General features: G+C 38.8%; 2 protein-coding genes across 3 annotated transcripts; one reads left to right on the forward strand and one right to left on the reverse strand.

The window, feature by feature from the left end:
* The first annotated feature begins 789 nt into the window (after positions 1-789).
* npm1a (nucleophosmin 1a) lies at positions 790-9701 on the forward strand. Of its 2 annotated transcripts, none has more exons than XM_078265886.1 (11): positions 790-939; positions 2214-2293; positions 4255-4374; positions 4518-4611; positions 4819-4925; positions 5009-5065; positions 7063-7107; positions 7194-7274; positions 7509-7619; positions 7732-7806; positions 8382-9701. In XM_078265886.1, the coding sequence occupies exons 1-11, from the start codon at positions 891-893 to the stop codon at positions 8430-8432; spliced, it is 870 nt and encodes a 289-aa protein (XP_078122012.1). In that variant the 5' UTR covers positions 790-890; the 3' UTR covers positions 8433-9701. The 2 variants fall into 2 exon arrangements, with proteins under 2 accessions (XP_078122012.1, XP_078122010.1); XM_078265884.1 differs by having other exon boundaries at positions 5009-5064; positions 7059-7107.
* A 2221-nt stretch (positions 9702-11922) lies between these two features.
* LOC144527525 (claudin-7-B-like) lies at positions 11923-16592 on the reverse strand. The gene is made up of 4 exons (XM_078265641.1): positions 16101-16592; positions 13464-13628; positions 13295-13379; positions 11923-12915 (listed from the first exon to the last, which is right to left on the reverse strand). Exons 1-4 carry the CDS (start codon positions 16321-16323, stop codon positions 12759-12761), a joined length of 630 nt encoding a protein of 209 aa, XP_078121767.1. The 5' UTR covers positions 16324-16592; the 3' UTR covers positions 11923-12758.
* Between the last annotated feature and the right edge of the window lie 5288 nt (positions 16593-21880).

A 21880-nucleotide genomic window follows, 5' to 3' on the forward strand; every position in this document is an offset into this window, starting at 1 on the left:
ATGTTTGTCTGACACATAACTACAGTAAGTATTCAGATTGTTGGTATGCAAATGCCTTTGTGTGTGTGTGTGTGTGTGTGTGTGTGTGTGTGTGTGTGTGTGTGTGTGTGTGTGTGTGTGTGGTATGTATGGCTGTATGCATTTATTACGTGATAAACTAGTAGCCAGGCTATCCTGGTTACTGATTAGGCTAATGCCTGCTATTTGTGCAGACGCCTGTGATGTTTACAAAAACAAATGGAAGATGGGAGTGCTGTTAGCCATTCCTGTTTTAGCTTCCAGAACGTGGTCAGAAAGCACAGGGGAGACTAGTTTGCCTTAAGGACAGAAGTTAATGCTCACTTCGGAGCAAACCCCCTGCACTTTACCCAGCGGTTGTGAAGCAAGACACAACGTGACTTTACTTGGGTGCTGAGGAGCTGCAGTGTTAATTCATGGGCAAACGAAAATACATTGGACATTTATTACCACTTCATGAATAATAAGTCAAAGTACATACCATATTTGTAACATACCATCCATCCATCCATCCATCCATCCATCCATCCATCCATCCATCCATCCATCCATCCATCCATCCATCCATCCATCCATCCATCCATCCATCCATCCATCCATCCATCCATCCATCCATCCATCCATCCATCCATCCATCCATCCATCCATCCATCCATCCATCCATCCATCCATCCATCCATCCATCCACCCACAAGGCTGTGCTGTGTGCTCTTCATATGGCGGCGCTGTTTCTTTTCTACATGTCTTATTGGGTTTCAGAGAAGAAGAGAGGAGGCGGAGCAAGTATCTACCACGTTAGTTAGTGGTTTCTTAGTAGTTAGTTGTTCTTCCACCGCAGATAAGCAGCAGGTTGTCAGCATTTTAATCTAAAAATGAACGGGTTAGACGAGGAACCAATGGCACCACAGACCTTTCTTTACGGTAAATAACTTCTGCATATTATAACGTTATGTGACTTCAAGGTGTTTAACATTAACGACGCATCCTCGTGTTTGACAATAAAAGGTGTAAGTATAGTCGTTTAGCTGCGTGTGGTCCTCTATAATGGAAGGTAATGTTCCTATTGTCATATTTAAACGTTTAAAGTATAGTATATTGCGTTGTAATTATCATTTTGATATTGAACGAGTCTTGGTGAACCACGCGGCTTCAGACCAGTCTGTAGCAGCTAACCTACACACGTGTTTGACTATATCAACATGGCGGCGCCCATGTTTCGTGAACAATGTTGATATCTCGGCATTTCTTCCCACTAGACGTCGACACTGTTGTGTAGGTTCATTTTCAATCCATTTTCCTTATTAACTTAACACTTTAAGTTTAATTTTGACGTCACAGTTTGAGCTCGTCGGGAAAATCCGTCTCAACGTGGTTTCAAACACACGCGGACCCTGCTGTAATTAGGCCATTTCATTTTTGACGCTATCACAGCAAACTCTTCATAATGGTTCATTGACCATTAGCTAATGTCGTTGTGACTAAATTAGCTAACATTTCAAGTCCCACTAAAGGCGTATCTTTGGATAATGTGTACCCCTCCGTCCCATCACCCTAACATTTCCTCCTCGTGGGATAAAAGCTAGGCCAGTTGGGATAACGTTAATACACTCGTGTGCTGCTGAATTTGACACACATTCGGAGTTCATTCACAATAAAGAAATAAGTCAATGTGCACACGTGTGATATGCGAAACTCATTTCATCTAATATAACGTTAGTCGTCAATTAGGAATAGCATATTACTTTGGAAATTGTGTTCCAGACAGGAGATACGAAATTCGGTAGACTTTTAGATGTCTTAATTGAAAAGCTATATTCTTAATTTAAATACAGTAACATTTTATTTATCTGCCATTGTGCTAACACCCTTGTTTGTTACAATGCACCTCAGACACCCATTTATGTTAATTTGAGCCACAGTTTTTAGTGAAATTATTTTACTGTTACCTCTTCTAATTGAGGGAATTCCCTGTGCCAAGACCATGTGGAAATATTAGTATTCTGTATGGCTCCCTCTTGTGTGTATTTGAAATACAGCACATTACACCCCAAATGCTTTCCTGGGGTAGAGCACCCTGCAATGAGGTCACTTCCCACACACTTAAAAAGCAAATAACTTGTCACATGTTAAAATCTCTGTTTAAACTCTCAAACTGCTGTTAAATGTTGAATCGTCATTTGAAATCTTTTCACCAGGGTGTGTGCTGGAAGCTGGAAAGGAGGTGGTGTTCAATCCAGAGGATGATGAATTTGAGCATCAGCTAGATCTAAGGATGGTAAGTACCCTGATATCTGTTTAAAGAGGGCTTATAACCATATCATAACTTTACATATGTTCTATATTCCTCAGCTAGCCACCATTTTTGCTACTTATGAAATTGCTTGATTTTGTCCACCCCAACAAATTCTCACAACATAAGGGTACAGTTTGTGCAGCGGTCAAAAAAGCCTTGTATTGCATGGCCATTGCACCCACTATGCACAGAGCCTGACAGTTGATTGAATAAAGTTGCAGTTTTTCTCTGTCGCTTTGGTACATTTCTCGAATCAGTCTTAACATTTGCAAACCAGTAAGTCAATTTCTCAAAACAATTATTACAAACGGCACCACACAATGGATGACTTGCAAAAGCCTGTAACTTGCTCAAAATCTTCAGTCCATTCCTCAAAAGTAAATCTGTCGATGGACATGTCAGTGCCATCAGAATGTCAAGTTTGTGTGTCATTGTTCACAAAGATGCTTAGTTTAGTCAAAAGCTTGGTCGTGTTGTCAATATAAAATTGTACTCTTTAGGTATTTCCTGATGTACACTATGGCCAAAAAAAGTGACAATGCTTGAAAATGTAAAAGACTCCTTTTTTTCTGTAATGGAATTCATAAATTTCAACAGTAGAAAGTCACGTTTCTTTATGCGAGATTAGTATTGCAAGAGATTGGACAGGATTCACATTTATGCTTTTGTTTTTGGTTTTTCAACAAATTAGTGTCATTGTGATTCAGAAAGAAAAGCAAAACTGTTGTGCTCGGTTTAGATATGCTTGCCAATTGAAGGTTAATTTGGTTCACCTAAGCTATTTTACATGGAGGTTGGTCTAGTTGATCATTGGTTAATCTAATGTTTCACACAAACCCTGTTCATCAATGAAAGTCAAAATTCACCTGAGAGCAATTAATCAATTCTGGACAAATTCACAACGATCTGTAAGAACAATTGGAATGTACTGTATGGACAACTTGCTTGACCGATTATGACAAGGAGTTCAACCATTTTGGATTTTTAAGACGTACTTATGCCTAGATGTTTGGAGGGGGGTAAGACAGTTTAACAGACATCCAGTATTATATTATGAGCAATGTGACATGACCAATGGATCGTGTAAAAAGACAGTTGTACATGATCAATTACAGTTTGACCAAAACAATGATAAATTGATTTTATCTTGTGCACACGTGACTAGATCACGTGAAGGTTGAACAAGCAGGTTTGAGAGTGCCAATTGTGATCTGTGAAATGTACCAAAGTGAAGGAAAAAAGGCATAATGTCAAGTGGCTGGCAAACTGAACAGTATTCTCTATTAGCAGCCTCTGAGAAATAGTCCTCCACTCAAAGTGTGGTGAAACTGCAGTTTAAATGTAATGGCATCTGCTTTTGTGATTAAGTTTAATTAGCATCCTGTTTCATCCGCTTCGTGTTTAAGTTCCACTCACACATTCTTTGGGGAAATAATTACTTTCTACCCAACAATAATTACACGCCTAAGCTTTAAACACAATTTGAGTCTTACCTAAATGAAAGTTAATGTTTAGCTTCCCCCCCCATCCCCCCCACAGTAGTTTTAGGGTACAAACAAAATGTTAATTTACACTGATTATCATAATATGGACGTGCATGATTCATGTCTGTCACTTTTTCTCACACTCATTGTGTTTAATCGATCAGTATCAAAATCAAGATTCAGTGACTGTCGGAAAGTCCTTCTGCACTTAACTGAACCCAATGTGTTTTTAAACTTTATTGGCGTAACAGACATTTTAATCAGCAGTAATATTATAGACTACTGGATTTAAAAGTATTTTTTTTCAATTCCTGATCAATTCAACTATCACGGAATCTTTCACATCACCAACAAACGGGCAAACGCACCAGAGTTTAACAGATCCAACCACGTCAGGTATGAAGGAAACCTAAAGGTTGCCATAGATTTACAGTCAACTGTTGCCTTGCTCTTTTCTAGGCCTGTGTGGACCCCAGCACGAAAGATGAACTTCACATGGTGGAGGTGGAAGGACAAGACACAGAGGGTCAGATCATCAAGGCAGCACTGGTTTCACTTAAGCCCTCTACCCTGCCAAGTGTAAGTTCCACTAACGGCGTCTTCTCAGTGTCGCGTCCTAGTGTCCCTTCAGCATACCACAGGAGTTTAAGGCTGCGTTGGTTGGACAATGCTTCTTATAACCAATATCGACTTAGAAAAGTATTAACGTTTATTTGTTGCAGGTGTGTCTCGGTGGCTTCACAATCTCACCCCCAGCAACTTTCCGTCTGAAAGCAGGCGCTGGTCCAATCCACATCAGTGGACAACACCTTGTCAGTGAGTATTTGTCACGAGAATACATATGTTTAAACTGATCAGGAAAAACAACTTGTGTGTGTATTTTGGTTGTGGTTCATTGTGGGGGTTTCTGCATTGGTAACTAGTGTTTTGACGTTTGAATGAACAAACTTTTTATATAGCACAGCATATCCATTTGGTTTTGGTGGCAGGGTTTACACAGTCTTACATTTCTTATTCTTAAAGTGATGGGGGCCGATATGTCGTCTGATGATGATGATGATGAAGAAGAGGAGGAAGATGTCAGAACATCAAAGAAAAGACCTGCTCCCTCCCCTGCCCACAAGGCTCTGGTTTGTTCAACATCTTTCACTATTTTAGCCTCACATTTTGTCAAAATTGAAATGACCATAACCCACTTTTGACCTCCATACAGAAAAAAATTAAAATGGAGGAGGAGGATGACGACGACGACGATGATGACGATGATGAGTGAGTGTCAAACTCCACACATTTACAGACTATTTTAATCTTTACATACACTGGAACTCAGTGGATCCCAAAACTTCAACACTAAAATCAAAAACTGTTCTGTTCATTCTCTAGCAAACTAATGTACTAATGTTTAATCGTATGATACCTAAAATGATTTTACACAATAAAATAAAAAAGAAATGTGTAAAAAGAGTAACTCTCGCCAAAATGCAACCTAGGGTCTTTTTGTGACTGTACCCGAGTCAAACTTTGATTTAAAAGCAATTTAGGACGGAATCGCCACTTAAGATTTACCATATTCTCGTTTTTCGGTCAAATGGCCTTTTGAATGGGAGTGCTAGGGGCACTTTTACGCTAGCCTTAAAATAGCTATTTTTAAAACCCTAAGAAGGCTCGACACAACATGAAACTTTGCTTTATGTATCGCCAGGGGCTCTACACCTTAACAAAAGCCTTGACAACATTGTTTGTGTACCCAGAGTTTACTAAAAGGTTTTGAACAACTCACCGTAGGTCTTGTTTCCAGCCGCTACCACCTCGGCAGTCAAAACGAGTCGATATGCAAATGAACGGACTCCATATGAGGCTCCTTTTCAACTACGATTTCAATATTGTTTTTCAATAACGACAAAACAAGAAATAATCCGTGCATTTATATGGAGCTAAGCTCTTATGTTGCATTTGGTACTCTATTGTTTTTGACTGATCAAATGGCTGCTGCCGGAAACAACAGCTACGGTGAGTTGTTCAAAACTTTTCTTTTTAGTAAACTCTGTACACAATGTTGTCAATGTTTGCGTTCATGTGTAGAGACCCTGGTCATATTTCGAGCAAAGTTTCATGTTGTGTCGAGCCTTCTTAGTGTTTTAAAAATAGCTCTTTTGAGGTTAGCATAAAAGTGCCCCTAGCACTCCCATTCAAAAGGCCATTTGATCGAAAATACGGTAAATCTTAAAAGTGGCGATTCCGTCCTAAATATGCTGTTAAACGAAAGTTTGACTCGGGTACATTCACAAAAAGACCCTAGGTTTCATTTTGGCGAGAGTTACGCTTTAAATCTGAGATGCTGCTCTGTTAGGTTGATTTACAGGCTTGTCTTTAAATCTGCCTGGTTTTTCTACATATTTGGCCTGTGTATATCTGAGTTGTACTGTTACCTGAGAGAGTTGAGCTATATTTTGGCATTGGGAAAATACTGTACTTGGGGCAACAATTTGCACCTCAACTGCTTTAATAATACTCTTGGTATTATTACAGACAACAGGGAAATAGTTGTTTTTAATGTGTATCAAGTTAAAGCCCTAGTAATGGTGATAAAACAAACAGCTGTATTCATTTAGAATATACTTAGTTTTTTTGGTAAAAGAGCAACAGTTCATAGTATATTAAACATTCTAGCATAATGTGTTGTTGCAGCTTCATGCTAGCCTATTTACAAGACCTAAAAATAGGGCTGAAACAATTCCTTGAGTAACTCTAATCATTTTATTACTAAATCATTGCTTCAAAAAAAATTGCCTCAGCTTCCTTTTAATATAACTAACGTTAAACCACTCACTGCGTTTCTGCACAGATTATTACTCGTTAGTGTATTAGTCGCAAAACGGCATCACGCTGCTGTGGAAACATGCTGTGAAGATTGACATGCATGATTACAAAAAAGGGCGCAAGTGAGGGGCTGCGAGAAGAGACGGGCGGGAGAAAACCACAGAAATTATCAAGTTCGGGATCATTTCAAGCTGCAAAAAAAAACCTGTTGTCTCATCTGTAGCTAGGTTGAAACTGGTAGTTCTGAAAGTTAAGTTGCACAACTTAAAGGCAGTGTATGTATTATCTTAATGTATGACTTAGTTTGAGGTTGATTTTGCATTTCGGAAAATATTTTCTTTAAAAAATTGTAATATGGCACTTGAATGCACTAAATAGGCCTAGGTTTAGTTTTACGACATTGTATGCAATTAAAAGTTGCTTTTTTTTAAAAATATTTTAAGGGATGATGAAGATGACGACGAGGAGAGCGAGGAAGAGTCCCCTGTTAAGGCAAGCACTAATTACTTTCAGTTTTGCTGGTTTCTGCTGAATGAACTTGCACTCCTTTCTCACTAACGGCTGCTCATTTGTTACAGGCCAAGCCGACCCCATCCAAACAAGCAGCCCCTGCTCAGAATGGCAAGAGTCCTAAACCTGTCACTCCAGCCGTAAAGCAGGTAACGATTAGTTCTTATAAACTGGACTTTAAATCTACTGAATAGTATATAGGGACTCTAGTTACGTTGTTGGATATAGTTGGTATAATTAAAAATAATGGGTTGGGGGGTGGACAAACAAATTGTAACACTTACAAATTCTAACGCTTACTCTTATCCAGTTTAATTTCTCCAAATGGTAAGACAAACTGAATTGTTTCTTTCCTAATATCTAAATTGTAATGTTGATTACAGGAGAAGACCCCTAAAGGTAAGGGTGACAAGTCGCCTAAACCCCCAACAACTCCCAAAGGAACTGCCTCGACTCCTGAGATTAAAGCCAAGATGATGGAGTCAGCGAAGAAGGTCGGTCTCTGTTTGTTTTTTAATCTTATTACCTGAAAGTCTAGTAAGTAGCATGAGTGAAGAAACTCATTTTCTCATTTGAACGTTTTTATTTTTTTTGTTCTTTCTACAGGGAGTAACATTACCCAAAATCCAGTCCAAGTTTGAGAACTTTATGATGAAATGTCATAATGTCTCAGACCCCAAGGTACAGTACAAGTTTGCAGTGCTGGGCATTATTTATCATACGCCCGTTGGTGTCCTAAATTATCTTGAAAAATTGATCGAGAAACCATTTGAATTGATTGGCCATGAAATGTTGAATGAGTTGTTAGAGACTTGTTAACAAACGCATGTTTGGCTGATGCTTCCTTCTGTTTAATTTTGACTTTTTTTTTGGGGGGGGGGGGTTTAAGTAGCATTTGTTTTGGCCTTTTTGTTTCTTTATTTAATAGTTCTCAGAGTGACGACAGGAAATGTGCATCTTTCAAATTTAAAAGTTGGATTTAGTCTGTTTTTGGCCCTGGTTAAAACTGGTCCAGTCTTTGTTGCTCTTTATATACTGTGTGATCCTACCACTGGGGAGCTCCAGAATTTTCAAATCTCCCAAATGTGATGTAAATACACTGAAATCTCTTTATGTAAAGAAGCAGATTAGAAAAGAGACCGTACCGTAAACTCATTTGGTTTTTAATATTCCTTTCTAATTTGACATTGGAAATGTCTGCAACATGCTTTGGCCACCGTATTAACCGTTATGTTTATTTTTTTATTTTTCTTTAGGTTATTGCGGAGCTGTGGAAGTGGAGACAGACATTGAAGGATGATAAATAAGTCTCAGTAGTTTTATTATTCCTTTTTATGACCGGTTTCTACCCATAGCACCTCTCAAACCCTCTGAAGCCAAACTCAGTGCCTCACAAGTCAATAATTCCATTTCTAGTCCAGCTCCACCTGCCCTCCTGTACAAGGACACTCAAGAGATAGTGATGTGGATGCTGACAGTGCACTCTGGAGTTGCATTGTCTTTTCTCCTCCCATCACCCTTTCATTGGGGCAGTGAAATGATTTGGTTTGTTGAATAAACCCTGGGAGAGCCAGCTTACAAATTTGCATCTTTGTAAATGTGTAAATAAAATTCTCGCTAGATTGTTGGCACCCGGTATGGAGGATATCTTCATGTTTTTATTTTTTATATATACCTTAAATAATTTGGCCTCAGGCAAGAACAACACATGCATCACATCATTACACTTAAAACACATACAAGGCTAGCAACCACGCAGCTCAAGAAACAGAACATCGGGTAGTGTTGGCTGACATCGGCAGTGATGATCGCGATATTGAAAAACTGTTGCACTATTTGAGATGTTTTGAATGTTTATGCTATTGTGAGATTTCAACGGCCCAGATCCGATGACGACAAACTTTCCACTTGGCATGTAAGAATTCTTCATTTTACCGTCCAGAAGTAATTAACCATTTGGTATTAAAGGTGCTCTAAGCGTTGTTGGGTGACTTCACTTGTTGAAGTTTGAAGTATTGTCAAACAAAACGGAGGCTAGCTCGCCCCTCCCCCTTTTTTTTGTGTACAGGCGGATAGTGAGTTTACTGTATGTGACTAAAAATGTAGCTAAAAACGCGCGACATTGCTTAGAGCACCTTTAAGCAGCAAGCTGTTAACCTTTGTGAAAACGTTATAAATGAAGTGCCCTTCACATTTCATCACTGTAAGTGGGGAATGGTTTGTTTCAGTTCTATGTATTGCCATGATTACTACATAATAGGTCAAAGGTTATTGTACTGAGTGACTGAATGCATAAAGGAATTTGCAAAGGAGTTAAATGGAGTTGCTTAAAACTTTCCAAACAAGAATTTGCAGATTAGTCTTAAAGTTCCCACCTGTACTGAAGTTTGAGGCTACACATTGTGTTCATGTAGCCAGTTAATGTAATCTTAGGGATGTAAATGTGGATGCATGTGGCCTGTTAAAGTAGATCATTCCATGTTCAGGAAATAAGTGTACGTTTGTCTTGAAAGTGCTGTGGGTTTGGATGGACTGTAACGGAGATTGATGTATTAAAAGGAAACGGTAATTGTTGACATTGTTCTATTTCTCTGCAATAAAAATCTGATAATTTTACCCCATTTGAATATAAGGGCAGCTCTGATTTCTTCATGTGAAAAAGTGTACTTGCTAAAATTCCAAGTGCAGAACTTTCTTTTTTATAGGCATTTTAATTTTTTGCATTAGTTATGGAAGTGTACACAGTCATCTCTTTCCTAAATGGCTTGATTTTCTCTGTGATTAGATCAAGGGTCAAATAGCAAACTGGCTCCTAAAGAGTGTAATAGCCTACCTGGGCTGTTGGTGACTCTTGATCACATAACACACTTTTGTATAGCAACAACATCTTCCTGAGCTTTGTTTTATAGAGATTCAGACCGTTTGAAGTGACAGAAAGTTGTCTTTTTAACACTGTCCAATGGTGAGAGCAGATACATCTAAGAAGTGCATCGGTCATGTTTGTTAGCAGGATCTATTGCATTTTGTTTTGTCAAGCTACTCTAATGGTAAGGTGAAATATGAGTCATGACGTGTGTGTGTGTGTGTGTGTATGTAAAGATGAAACTTCAGGATCCTCACTTAAGACAACTACATTTACACTTTCAGGTAGCCTACTTAAAGTCCAGGGGAAGCAGACACAGACAACTTTCCCTTTGCTTTTGGGTTTTGGTACAGAAGGCAGAGAATCTAATCTAAACTTAATTCAAGTTTTGAGGAGATAAGGCACATTTTCTCATTGCAGCCATGTTATGTGATTTACGCTGGTAGGCATTGGCTATATTTTACATTTTAAAAGATTTTGTCCTGTGCAGCTTTTTCAACACAAGCAAACAAATCTCAGGACTGCACTCATTCAAGAATGTGTGTGTTTGTGCACGTTTGTTTACGTGACGACAGTTTGGGTAGTGGGTTAAAAGACATGATAAGGCCACTTCTTCCCACAGAGTAGTGCATTATTTTCTGTCAGGGTGATAAAAGGGCGATGAACATTAATAACTCATTATTCAGTGGCTCAGTAGCATAGCTGTGACAGCGTCACCTTTCTGTTTAGACTAGAGGAGCCGCTGGGTTCTTGTTTTCTTTTTTGTGGGTAGGCTATAGGGACCTGAAGACAGGTGTGTGGAAGGTCCAGTAAATGGATGTGAAGCTCCTTTTGTTATCACCTATCTGTACAACACTTTGTTTATGCAAATGTCACTAACTTGGAAAAAACAAAGATTAGAGGAGCCAACAGATGTTTTGTGGTCAGAATTTTATGCAGGAAGACAAATGTTATGGTCATAGAGTTAAACTAATAGTTATCTGGTGTGGTTGCATTGTGTGAGTTTATAGGACAGAGGCAGACTGGAATCAGACGGTTTGGTCACTTAGGAGTGAAATCATTATCATTATTACTTTTTAGATCTGGCCGGTGGGGAGGAAAGAATGATTAGAGAATGGCAGGCAGAATGAGAAGAGAGGGAAAGGAGAACTAGAGCAAGACACTGGTGGGTCTAATAAATCACAAGAATCCTAACTTGAAGACATGACAAAGTGAGAGGATGTGAGAAGCTGTAAAAAGCTGGAGAAGCTTTATAAAAGAGGAATAAGGAGAATTCAGGTTAAAATGCTCCACTGCAGTAGAAGCTTTTCCCACATTTTGCATTTTCAGCTTAAAATGGATTTAACAAATAGACCTGCACCAGCATACACTAATACTTGAACATATAATACACTGTTTATGTGTAGTACATCCATCCACTCAGTTTATATACCATCTACCAAACTCAAAGCAGTTACCTATAAACACCACAAGGTGGCAATAGAACCAAAGCAACTTTCATTTTGTTAGCCATTATGAGGCTGTGTACTGATCATACCAGGGGAAGATGGCTTCCAATCAGAGTAAAATGCAGCTGATTATTTCAGCTTCTTACCTCAGCCAGGAAAAAAAAAAATCTGCAACCTAAACCCATCACATTTGCTCACCAACATTTTTAACTGTGTTTGAGTGTGTTCCTAATTTCTGCACATGCCAACTGTTTCACAGCATACATGGATTATGAAGGGGTTTTCTTTAAAACTACTTCAAGGAAAAAGCTAGTGTTTATTTTTTTTTGTACTATTGAGGTGTATACTAATGCATAAAGCCTCTTTTTGTTCCATTTAATTTTTAAACTGTACATTTTACATCCCTTTTAAATGTAGTTACTTCAAACTGCTGTATTTCCTTGCATGCATGTTTACATTCATTAATTTGCATGAAGGCATTTCAACTAAATAGAAACATCATTTTTCAACTTTTATTTTATGTACAACAAACTTAGCAATTTAAAGTTATATAAAAAAAAAAAAATCAATAAGCCAAGACTATTCACACAAACCGCTATCACAGAACAAGACAACAAATAGTCATCCGTCATAAAAAATAAAAAAAAAAACCTTTGCAGGATCAGTAAAAAGGATTCAGTATACTGCAATATATAGTTACAATTTCACTCCGGCACTTGATTAAATCTAAATCATCTAAATAGTCTACAGTGGTACTGAATGATTTGTAGTTTACATATAAATAGAAAAGGAACAAATGCATGGAAATAATGGTATCAAATATAATGATGGCCAGATAATGAACTAATGCCTCTACAGACAAATGGTGAGCGTTCACATCCTATTTCTATTCACTGCATTCAAACCTTTGCCCCAAAACGCACTGTACATTCGAATGCAGTGTACATTGTAGCATGCAAAAAATATTTCTACATACCAAATATTATAGTCACTTTCATTTTAACATTGTGCTTTACAGGTGTCAACTAAGTGGATAGTATACTACATAGTATACATATCAGTAAGCACTAACTGTAGTTCAAGACAGGGCAAGGCCAATACGCTCTTTAAGAAGTAAACCCCCATTATTTAAAACTTGAATGAGTTTGTTAAAATATTACAGTAACATAACAGGGTATCCCTGAAGAAACTAAAATACAATTTAAAAAAAAACAAGTACTGATCACCTCCTAGCATTACATCTTCAACGTTTCAATCTCAGAGTTGGACTAGCATGAATGTCAAAGTGTTCCTTCAGCCTCTAACACTGAGTCCAGTCCTGCTCAAACATATTCCTTGCTGCTGGCGGGTCTGGAGATGGGATACTTGGGTGTAGTGGATGGTTTTCCTCTTGGGCAGGATGCTGCCAGCATGGCACCTCCCACTATGGTCAGGAATGATCCAGCCCAGGCAATGAAGATGGCAGAACCAAACTCATACCTTCAGTAAGACAGGTTACAGTGAGTCAAAAAAAAAAAAAAAGGGTAAACCGATGCCAGCAGAGCTCCAGCTTATATAAAACAAAACATGCACAATACATCTGTCAGCACTAGAGTGGCTGGACACATGGCTATAAAGCACCTGGTATGTCAAACCAGTACATCTAACATGTGTGGGGATATTGTATTCTGCTAAAGAAAATGTTCAGCTTATTGTTTGGTGGTACCTGTACTGGTCAACAAAGCACATGTAATTAAAATAATAAAAACACAACCAACACAGTGGTAATTAAGGCACTTTTTTTTTTACATTTTCAAAAGTGGCCTTGTGCAGAGGACAGATAAAAGGTTGTTTTTAGCTAAAATTCTCATGTACTTACTTTGTATTGACGGGGGTGAAAGGGTTGTAGAAGGCTTGGATGATGTCGTTAGCATACCAAGAGCAGGCAACAATGGCACACAAAGCTGTGGGAAATTAATTAAGAACATCACTTAAAAACTGTAATAGTCAAGGAAAAAAATAAAATGGAGATGAAAATGGCTTCTTACATCCAATCAGGATGATAATGCCACCAGTCATGGAAATGCGGGCCTTTTTGACTTTGTCATCTCCTCCACAGGTGGTGCACTTCATTCCCATGACAGCTACGCCCAAGCCAACCACCGCTACGATGATACTCACAATCATGAGGGCGCGGGTTGCCTGGAGGGCACCTGGACAAGGACAGAATAGGGTTAGTCCATCAGTTATTGGAAGCATTTCATTAATAGTCTGTACACAGGGGTCATGGGTGTGGTGAGACTGGACAGGCTTTACCAGAGTAAAACAAAACGTCACTTGCATTTGAACTTGATTTCTACAGTGATTTATGGTGATAAAGACTTAAAAGAAGGCATCAACTTTTTTTTCCCCTGCAGTTTATGAGTTTTAAAGCCACCAAAAAGCAGTTTAAACAAACACTGTTCATGTACAACAGAGCGGCTTCTGTCTCCTGTGTCTCATTGCCGCTCCCTATAACAACGAAGCACAGAAACTGGCTCTACCCGGAAGCTCCAAGAAATTAGGGGGGGGGGTTGGGGAGTGGGTGGGTTGTTTGCATGCAAGCAAGTCAGAAACAGGTCTAACCAGGTTTCAGGTTTCATTATAAAGAAGACACTCCCAATTTCAGGTACTCACAACCTGCCTTTCAGCAGGTGGACATTTTGTTGTTTCAAACGGCAATCCAAAAAGAAACAAGACCCTCTCCAGAATCTGAAGAATGCCCAATCTGGCTCAAACTAAAGAGTCACAATCTAGTTGTCACACTTTGCACAGGTCTGGTATTGATTGTTCCCATTTCAATTTGTTAGGCCATTTGTTCAAGTGCTCCATATCTAACCACAGCTTTAATCACACAACGTTTATCAAAAGTGGTTTGTGTTCATGTTTGAAGAGGCGATAAGACACATTGTGCTGCAGATATTTTATCAAATGTTTTGATAAGCCAAATAGAAAAATAAATAAAAAACGGACACACTGCTAAAATAGAAAATAGTCAATTTGTTCAAGTCGAGAAGTAAGTTACAGATTAAGTGCATTTGACTGAATGTTGAGCCAAGAACACACAGGGAGGGACCTAACATAATGGAAGATTTCCCATTGACATTCAGGCAGTACAATAAATCAGTTGAATTTGAAACAATGTTGTCCAATAAAGTATCCCAACTGTCCTGCCACCATTGACCCATTTAGCCACTCTATGGTACATGGACTTTTCACTTTAAGAAGGAAATGTAACGATAGTTCTAACTTTCTTTGTTTAGCTTTAGATGTTCTATTTGGCTAATGGCCTCCAAATGAATAACCAGTTCACTTTAATGTGGGTCTCTGAACCCTCCCCCCCACAGTAGCCTGGAAGCAGGGCCTTTAATTGTCATTATATTAGGTGTCGTCTTCAAACATTTGAAAAATAAAAAGAATAAAAATAAATGATGCATTAAATACAATTTGTCCAGACATGTAGGCTATGAAAGACTCAACATTTCCGGGCCCAAATATAGCAAAGAATGTGTTCTGTGTTATTCGATGCCCTGTAGGCCAAAGACAAAGCAACCATTTGTGGGGCTGGTATTCAGACATGTTGACTAAACAGCGACTCATACAGGTGTAGTTTGACCTGTAACTATGCTTCGTGATGCAAATCCTAGGGGGGGGGGAGGGGGGGTAGGGGTTTCCGCACATGGAGGGGTAGCTGTACTCGACAATGGCCTCAGCATAATATAATATCATTGCCCAAGTGCTACACGTCGTGGCAACTCGGAAGAATTTTAAACAATTGGCTTTTTTTTCTTTTTCTCTCTTTTTTTCCCCCTCTTCAACAAAATCTGTCTTTGGCACTTAGCTATCAAGCTGCGCTACTGCGCAGTGCAGGTAGGCGCCTCATAGTGTGGTTTAAACTAAATGACTGCATTCTGAGTGAATAAAGGAGTTAATGAGTTACAGAATCGGTTCCAAAAGGAATCTGGTAACCGTTAAAGAGTTGTAAAAGACAGCTCAGAAGTAACTAGACTATGGCCTATAGAAAAAAAAAAAAAAAAGGTGGTAATAGCTTCTCTATTCCAACAGGTGCATGCATGTCAGTTTGTACATCATTTCCTGTTACACGTTAACTAACGTACAGGTTTCAGTGTAGAAAACAGGCAGTGAAATGAGTCATTCTATAAACCGTTATTGACTTTGAAACCAGTTCATTCGACAAGATAAGCTGCGCATGATAAATTACACGGGTATACGTGCAGTTTAGTGTCCCAAATTCCCCATACAATGTCCTTCATTATGAACCTGCTAAACCACCTGTGCTAACCCTACCCTTAACCTGTCTCAAATAAGACCCTCATCACTTGGGGACACTCAGTTTTTAGAAAATAATTTGTGACACTAAACTGCACGTAAGCCAATTAGACGTTAGGCCTGATATGTCAAGGAAACATTTAACCGCTTATCAACAGGCCTACCCTGTCATTTGTTTTTTTCTTGAGCGTTTTGTTTTAACACCACACTGTAAAGCACTTTGAGGTGCATTTAATTGTATGAAAAGGTGCTATACAAATTATAATCATTTTATAATATGACATGACAGAAAACATCTTAAACTGTTGACACTGTCGACGACACAATACTTTGAATCCAATAACTGGGTTACTTACTGTTGAGCTGCAGGATTGAGTCGTAGACCTTGCACTGCATTTGGCCTGTGCTCTGGAACGCACAGGACATCCAGAGTCCTTCGTACATGGATATCGCCGTGATGATGTTGTCCCCAACATAAGCGGACATCTTCCACTGGGGCAAAATTGTGCCAATTATCAATCCAATTAAGCCGAGAAGAGACAGGGTGAATCCCAACATCTGCATACCCGAGTGGGCCATTTTCCGCTTCTTCGACTTGACTTGCGAATCAACAAAGACGACGTCCACCTGCTGTGAAGGTACAAATCCTCCACTCCTCACAATCTGACGGTGTTGGACTAAGTTTGCTGTGTTGCTGATAGTTAGTTCCTCTGTTGTTATCTATTTACGTGTTCCTCAGCGTTCTGAAAGTAAGTTAGCACGCAACGGTGATATTTCAGTTTATAAAAGCTTCTCGGAGATTCTTCACGCACCTGTTCCTCTGCCGCACCTTAAATGGGAAGGGAGTAGCGGGAGCGAGCTTTTTTAGGCGGTTTCTGTTACAGGTGCGCAGGGACGCGCACGTAGTATCGACTCATCAGCCGTAGCAGCATACACCTGGGAGTTTCATGATGTAAGTGTTTCCTTAACTAGACCCCTACGCTCACAGACAGACACCAGAGATAGAAAAAATATATAGTTAATTTGGTTGATGGGGATTCGGTTTGTATTATTTCTAATAAATGATGATACAGAAAAACCAATTTACATTTTAAAATGTCATATTATATCACATTACCAAAAATAAAAGTGTACACTGCCAGCATTAGTCATTATGCTGTAAGTCTAACCACATCTAGTGTAACCATGTGAGGCTTGGTAAGCAGAAAAACACAGGAAGATTCGATTTGAAATGGCATGTCTATTTTGTCTCGACGGAGATGAGAACAATCGGAAAAATACAATACAATACAATATGTAATCAAGTGATGACTAATTAACAGTGATGTAAATGCTAAATGCCCTAATACCTGTTGATACTACAACAATGCAAAGTATAGGCTCTTAACCTTGCAGTTTTGCACATATCATGTAAGACTTGATTTCTCCATTTCTTTGCACAAAACTCTCCAGAAAGTGCCATTTAATGGTTTATTTTTCAAAAAAAATTCCTGGGGGGGGGGGGCATACCCCCGGACCCCCCTAGAGAAGGGGGAAATCCCAATACAAATCCCAATACTATCATAATATGTTACATGTATAATCCATCAAAACAATTACACATCAGATATGGCTACAATAACAACACAGTACAACATATATATTGTAGAAGGGCCTATTTGGAATCGCAATGGTATAACTCCTGTCTCCTATAAGATGGGAAAATTGAGTGCCTACACTCTAAGTAGCCTATTTATAGGACTGCTATTTGTTGTGTACATATATTTTCATAAATAGGTAAAGCACTATGGGGAGAGTCATATTTCTATTAAATATTATTATATATAGCACAATGCTGGCTTAACAATATAGGCTTCACATAGTGCCTTATAAAAAGTTGTCTAATATAGGAAATAGCATTAACGTAAGTGGAAGTTGAGTGGAAAATGAAGTTCCATACAATATAGTGTTACCTGAAGTCGAATAATACATTACACTGTGTACTGTATACTGTTCCCAGGCCATTTTACTATACATTTTCAGGACAATATCAATTGCAACATTTTCTGTTAGTAAGTTATTTGTTGTACTTTAACCTCAACCATATTTAATAGTTTTTTATTAGACACAAATTGAACAATCAACATCTAAACACACAGTTGGGTTCAATGAGCTGGTGTAACCACTCCTACGAACAAAAAAACATTATTTCATAGGATATTATCACATTCTTTCACACATATGATTTTGTTGGCTTAGTAATTTTTACATTCAACACATGTGTGTGTGTGTGTGTGTGTGTGTGTGTGTGTGTGTGTGCACAACTGTGCTTAAGTTATAGGACACATTAAATGGCCCTCTGTACACTGCTCTGACAGAAGCACGTGCTTTATCTGCCATAGGTCAGCAGTGTTAAATTGAACTTCACTCTGCCATGGAGGAGTGACACGTTCAAACCAGGAAAATCAACAAACGGCAGCAGTTGTGGGTTCAGAGACTGTTACAGTTGACATTGATGGATCCTGTTGTTATAATAACATACAGTGCATCCAATTATTAATCAGTACATCAGATGTACTGTAGATCTTCAATGAAACTATCACTAGTTATCACCATTACTTTAAAGAAGAGTATGAGTCAGGGTTTCCTGAGGCTGGTTGAGGTGATCCCTGATACAATGTATTAACTCAAGTGTTAGACAAAAGGCACTTTTCCGTTCTTCTACTCACTGGACAGTAGAAATTGTTTGTACCAGGTCAAGCTCCTACTTCTGACTGTGTTCAGTATCTGCAACTTTCACTTCCCCTTTAGACACTGAGCTGTTGTGGTAACTGAACTTCTTTTTTGTCTCTCCTGTAAATAATGTATTGGTATGATTTACTGTCCAGGGTGTTCCAGAGGGATGGGGCTGCTACACTAAAGGCCGAATGTACAGAGTCTGGTGTGGGCAATGGAGAGCAGGCCCGCGCCTGAGGACCGCAGGTTTTGGGGTGGGGTGTATGGATGGAGGAGGTTGGAGAGGTAATGTGGGGCCAGGGCATGGAGGGATTTGTAGGTGAGAAGGAGGATTTTATATGTGATGCTGGACTTAATTGGGAGCCAGTGAAGGTGGACGATGGTTGGGGTGATGTGCTGTATGGGCACCACCACCACCTCTATCGTATTCTCTATTTCCGTAGAATCCTTCACTGAAGTAAACACCTTTCCTGACACACTAGCAAAAGGTGGAGATCAAAGAGGCTGGGAGTTTTATTTTAAGGAGCACTGTGCCCTGAGGGAGAATTGTTTTCAGATGACAGTTGGCTCTCACCAGTTCATTATGTCTACAGTACATGAGAGGAAATCCTGGGACTTCCTCAGTTTTCAGACTGATTGAGATAAAGTCTTGTACACCACGTCAGGTTTTCTCTTTGTTTTTTGCTTAAGAATGGAAATTTTCACATTTAAATATTACAAGTAACATACATTACATCTTTGTTACATTAAATCTTTGTTGCATATATAGGCTACATGTGTATAATGTTGGAGGAACCACTTACCCGTAGTATTTTAAATTACATTTGATGGAATGGTGCCTGTTAGAATCAGTTTCTTTTTTGACTTAATTCTGTGTTACTGTGTCATCACCAGTCAAACAGGTTTTATGTAGCACCTGCTGGTATCTAATGTGCCTCCATAAAATCATCAACATGCACAAGCAAACCTAACAAGAACAGGCATGTGCATTTCTCACACACTTCTTAACTACATTGCATGACGTCTACAATATACCGTGGTTGTCATGGTTTCGGTAAGCTACTATGATACTTGCACAATACAATGCAACTCCTCAGATTGATATCCACTGCCGCTCTCTGAGTCATCATATAAGGAAGTAAGGAAGTAAGACATAAATATGTTTGACTTGTCACAAGTTTGTTGACCAGTCAGATGACTCATCTGAAGAAAAAAAACAGACAACATTGAATGGAACATTTACATGTGTTGATTCTGCTTCACGGGGTGTGTCCATCATTTTTTTTAAACTTTTTTTAACTCATGTTATGAAGAAGAGCTAACCCAGTGGAGCTCCTTTCACTAGTCATTGCTGCACATTATCTACCCAAACACCTCTTCAATTACAAGTTACTATAATACATTAAAAGATTGTCTAAAGTCTTGGATTAGGCTTTAGGTAAATATCACTATAATGATAATGACTACAGTAAATGTGTTTTTAGGTTGGATCATGTATCTCTGCGGGAAATGTAATTTCATAGAATGATTCACGCTATTATTGAAAATGTTTCCCCTGGGAACTAATAAGATGAAGGTTCATCTGACTGTCACTGAAGTTATTACCTAGCTGACCATCTTTGCCCAAACCTTCTTTGATAGTTGGAGTCATAATTCTTTCTCTGATCAAATATTTTCCAATTAAGATTTAACCTCGCCATTTGACACTTGTGTGTTGATGTCACCGTAATGACTCATTGTAATCGTTTTACCCCAGAGCGTCCCAGTTTGTAGCGACCATGATTCTTGGGAGAAGGGACCAAAGGTTACATGAGGCTAAAAAAACATAACATACATCTGAACTGCCGTGCTGCCATCTGGTGGTTATTGGGAATATTGATCAAAGCAAAAAAAAAAAAAAAAGAAATACAGCCATTTTAGCTCAGAGGCTGTAACTAAATATGATGGTTACTCATTCTGTTCAAAAAGACCAGTCAACCATGTGTGAGGACAATTTCAAATAGATTTCTAAAATGATCTATGTTACTCTGAACTCAAGTTTTAAAAAGTATACTCCTGTATTAACAGTGCATACTTATTGTACGTTTGAAATAATTATGAAATAATTGATGTTGCTACAAGACACTTGAAAACCCTATAAAATAAACCTCCACTGTTCCACAAGTACTGATAGACAGTACACTACACTCACTGCACATACATACCCCAGTAAAAAGTGAGGGAAATAATAAATCAGGGGTCTTCCATCACCTCCATGGTTTAGTGCATGTTAATAGGGAAAATATGGGAGAAACCCCACAAGAAGGGACCCCCCCCTCTTGACTTGATAGCTGGCAGTAGGCAGCATGACTAAGAAGCCCATCTGCCCATATTAATTACGCATTACACTATATAATGATTATCATTACAAATGATTGCTTCCTGTACTGAGATAGGGAAGTGTTGAGTCTAATTTGGCTTGAAGACTGGAAGCAGAGGGAAACTGCTAGCCCAGCTTTGCTAAAACGGAATAACTAAAGCCAATGTGCATTTTGCCCTTCTTGAACATTTCCCCTGCTGGAACACACTCACTTTGTTGTGTCTGGATTTAGAGGGTACTCTCTGTCTTAAGAAAAGCACATCTGCTCCCTTGATCAACCTGAGTTAAAAAAAAACTACTAAAAGCTACTATGATACTTGCGCAATACAATGCAACTCCTCAGATTGATATCCACTGCCGCTCTCTGAGTCATCATATAAGGAAGTAAGGAAGTAAGACATAAATATGTTTGACTTGTCACAAGTTTGTTGACCAGTCAGATGACTCATCTGAAGAAAAAAAACAGACAACATTGAATGGAACATTTACATGTGTTGATTCTGCTTCACGGGGTGTGTCCATCATTTTTTAACTCATGTTATGAAGAAGAGCTAACCCAGTGGAGCTCCTTTCACTAGTCATTGCTGCACATTATCTACCCAAACACCTCTTCAATTACAAGTTACTATAATACATTAAAAGATTGTCTAAAGTCTTGGATTAGGCTTGAGGTAAATATCACTATAATGATAATGACTACAGTAAATGTGTTTTTAGGTTGGATCATGTATCTCTGCGGGAAATTTCATAGAATGATTCACACTATTATTGAAAATATTTCCCCCGGGAACTAATAAGATGAAGGTTCATCTGACTGTCACTGAAGTTATTACCTAGCTGACCATCTTTGCCCAAACCTTCTTTGATAGTTGGAGTCATAATTCTTTCTCTGATCAAATACTTTCCAATTAAGATTTAACCTCGCCATTTGACACTTGTGTGTTGATGTCACCGTAATGACTCATTGTAATCGTTTTACCCCAGAGCGTCCCAGTTTGTAGCGACCATGATTCTTGGGAGAAGGGACAAACGGTTACATGAGGCTAAAAAAACAATCTGAAC

Source organism: Sander vitreus, chromosome 13, assembly GCF_031162955.1.
Source record: "Sander vitreus isolate 19-12246 chromosome 13, sanVit1, whole genome shotgun sequence".
Taxonomy (NCBI): domain Eukaryota; kingdom Metazoa; phylum Chordata; class Actinopteri; order Perciformes; family Percidae; genus Sander; species Sander vitreus.

Coding starts and splice junctions, on each gene's coding strand:
- npm1a (XM_078265884.1), top strand. CDS start 891: ATGAACGGGTTAGACGAGGAACCAATGGCACCACAGACCTTTCTTTAC. Junction 5,065..7,058: donor GACGATGATGACGATGATGA/GTGAGTGTCAAA, acceptor AAATATTTTAAG/GGATGATGAAGATGACGACG. Junction 7,807..8,381: donor ATAATGTCTCAGACCCCAAG/GTACAGTACAAG, acceptor ATTTTTCTTTAG/GTTATTGCGGAGCTGTGGAA.
- LOC144527525 (XM_078265641.1), bottom strand. CDS start 16,323: ATGGCCCACTCGGGTATGCAGATGTTGGGATTCACCCTGTCTCTTCTC. Junction 13,629..16,100: donor CTCAATCCTGCAGCTCAACA/GTAAGTAACCCA, acceptor GTCCTTGTCCAG/GTGCCCTCCAGGCAACCCGC. Junction 12,916..13,294: donor TTCACCCCCGTCAATACAAA/GTAAGTACATGA, acceptor GTCTTACTGAAG/GTATGAGTTTGGTTCTGCCA.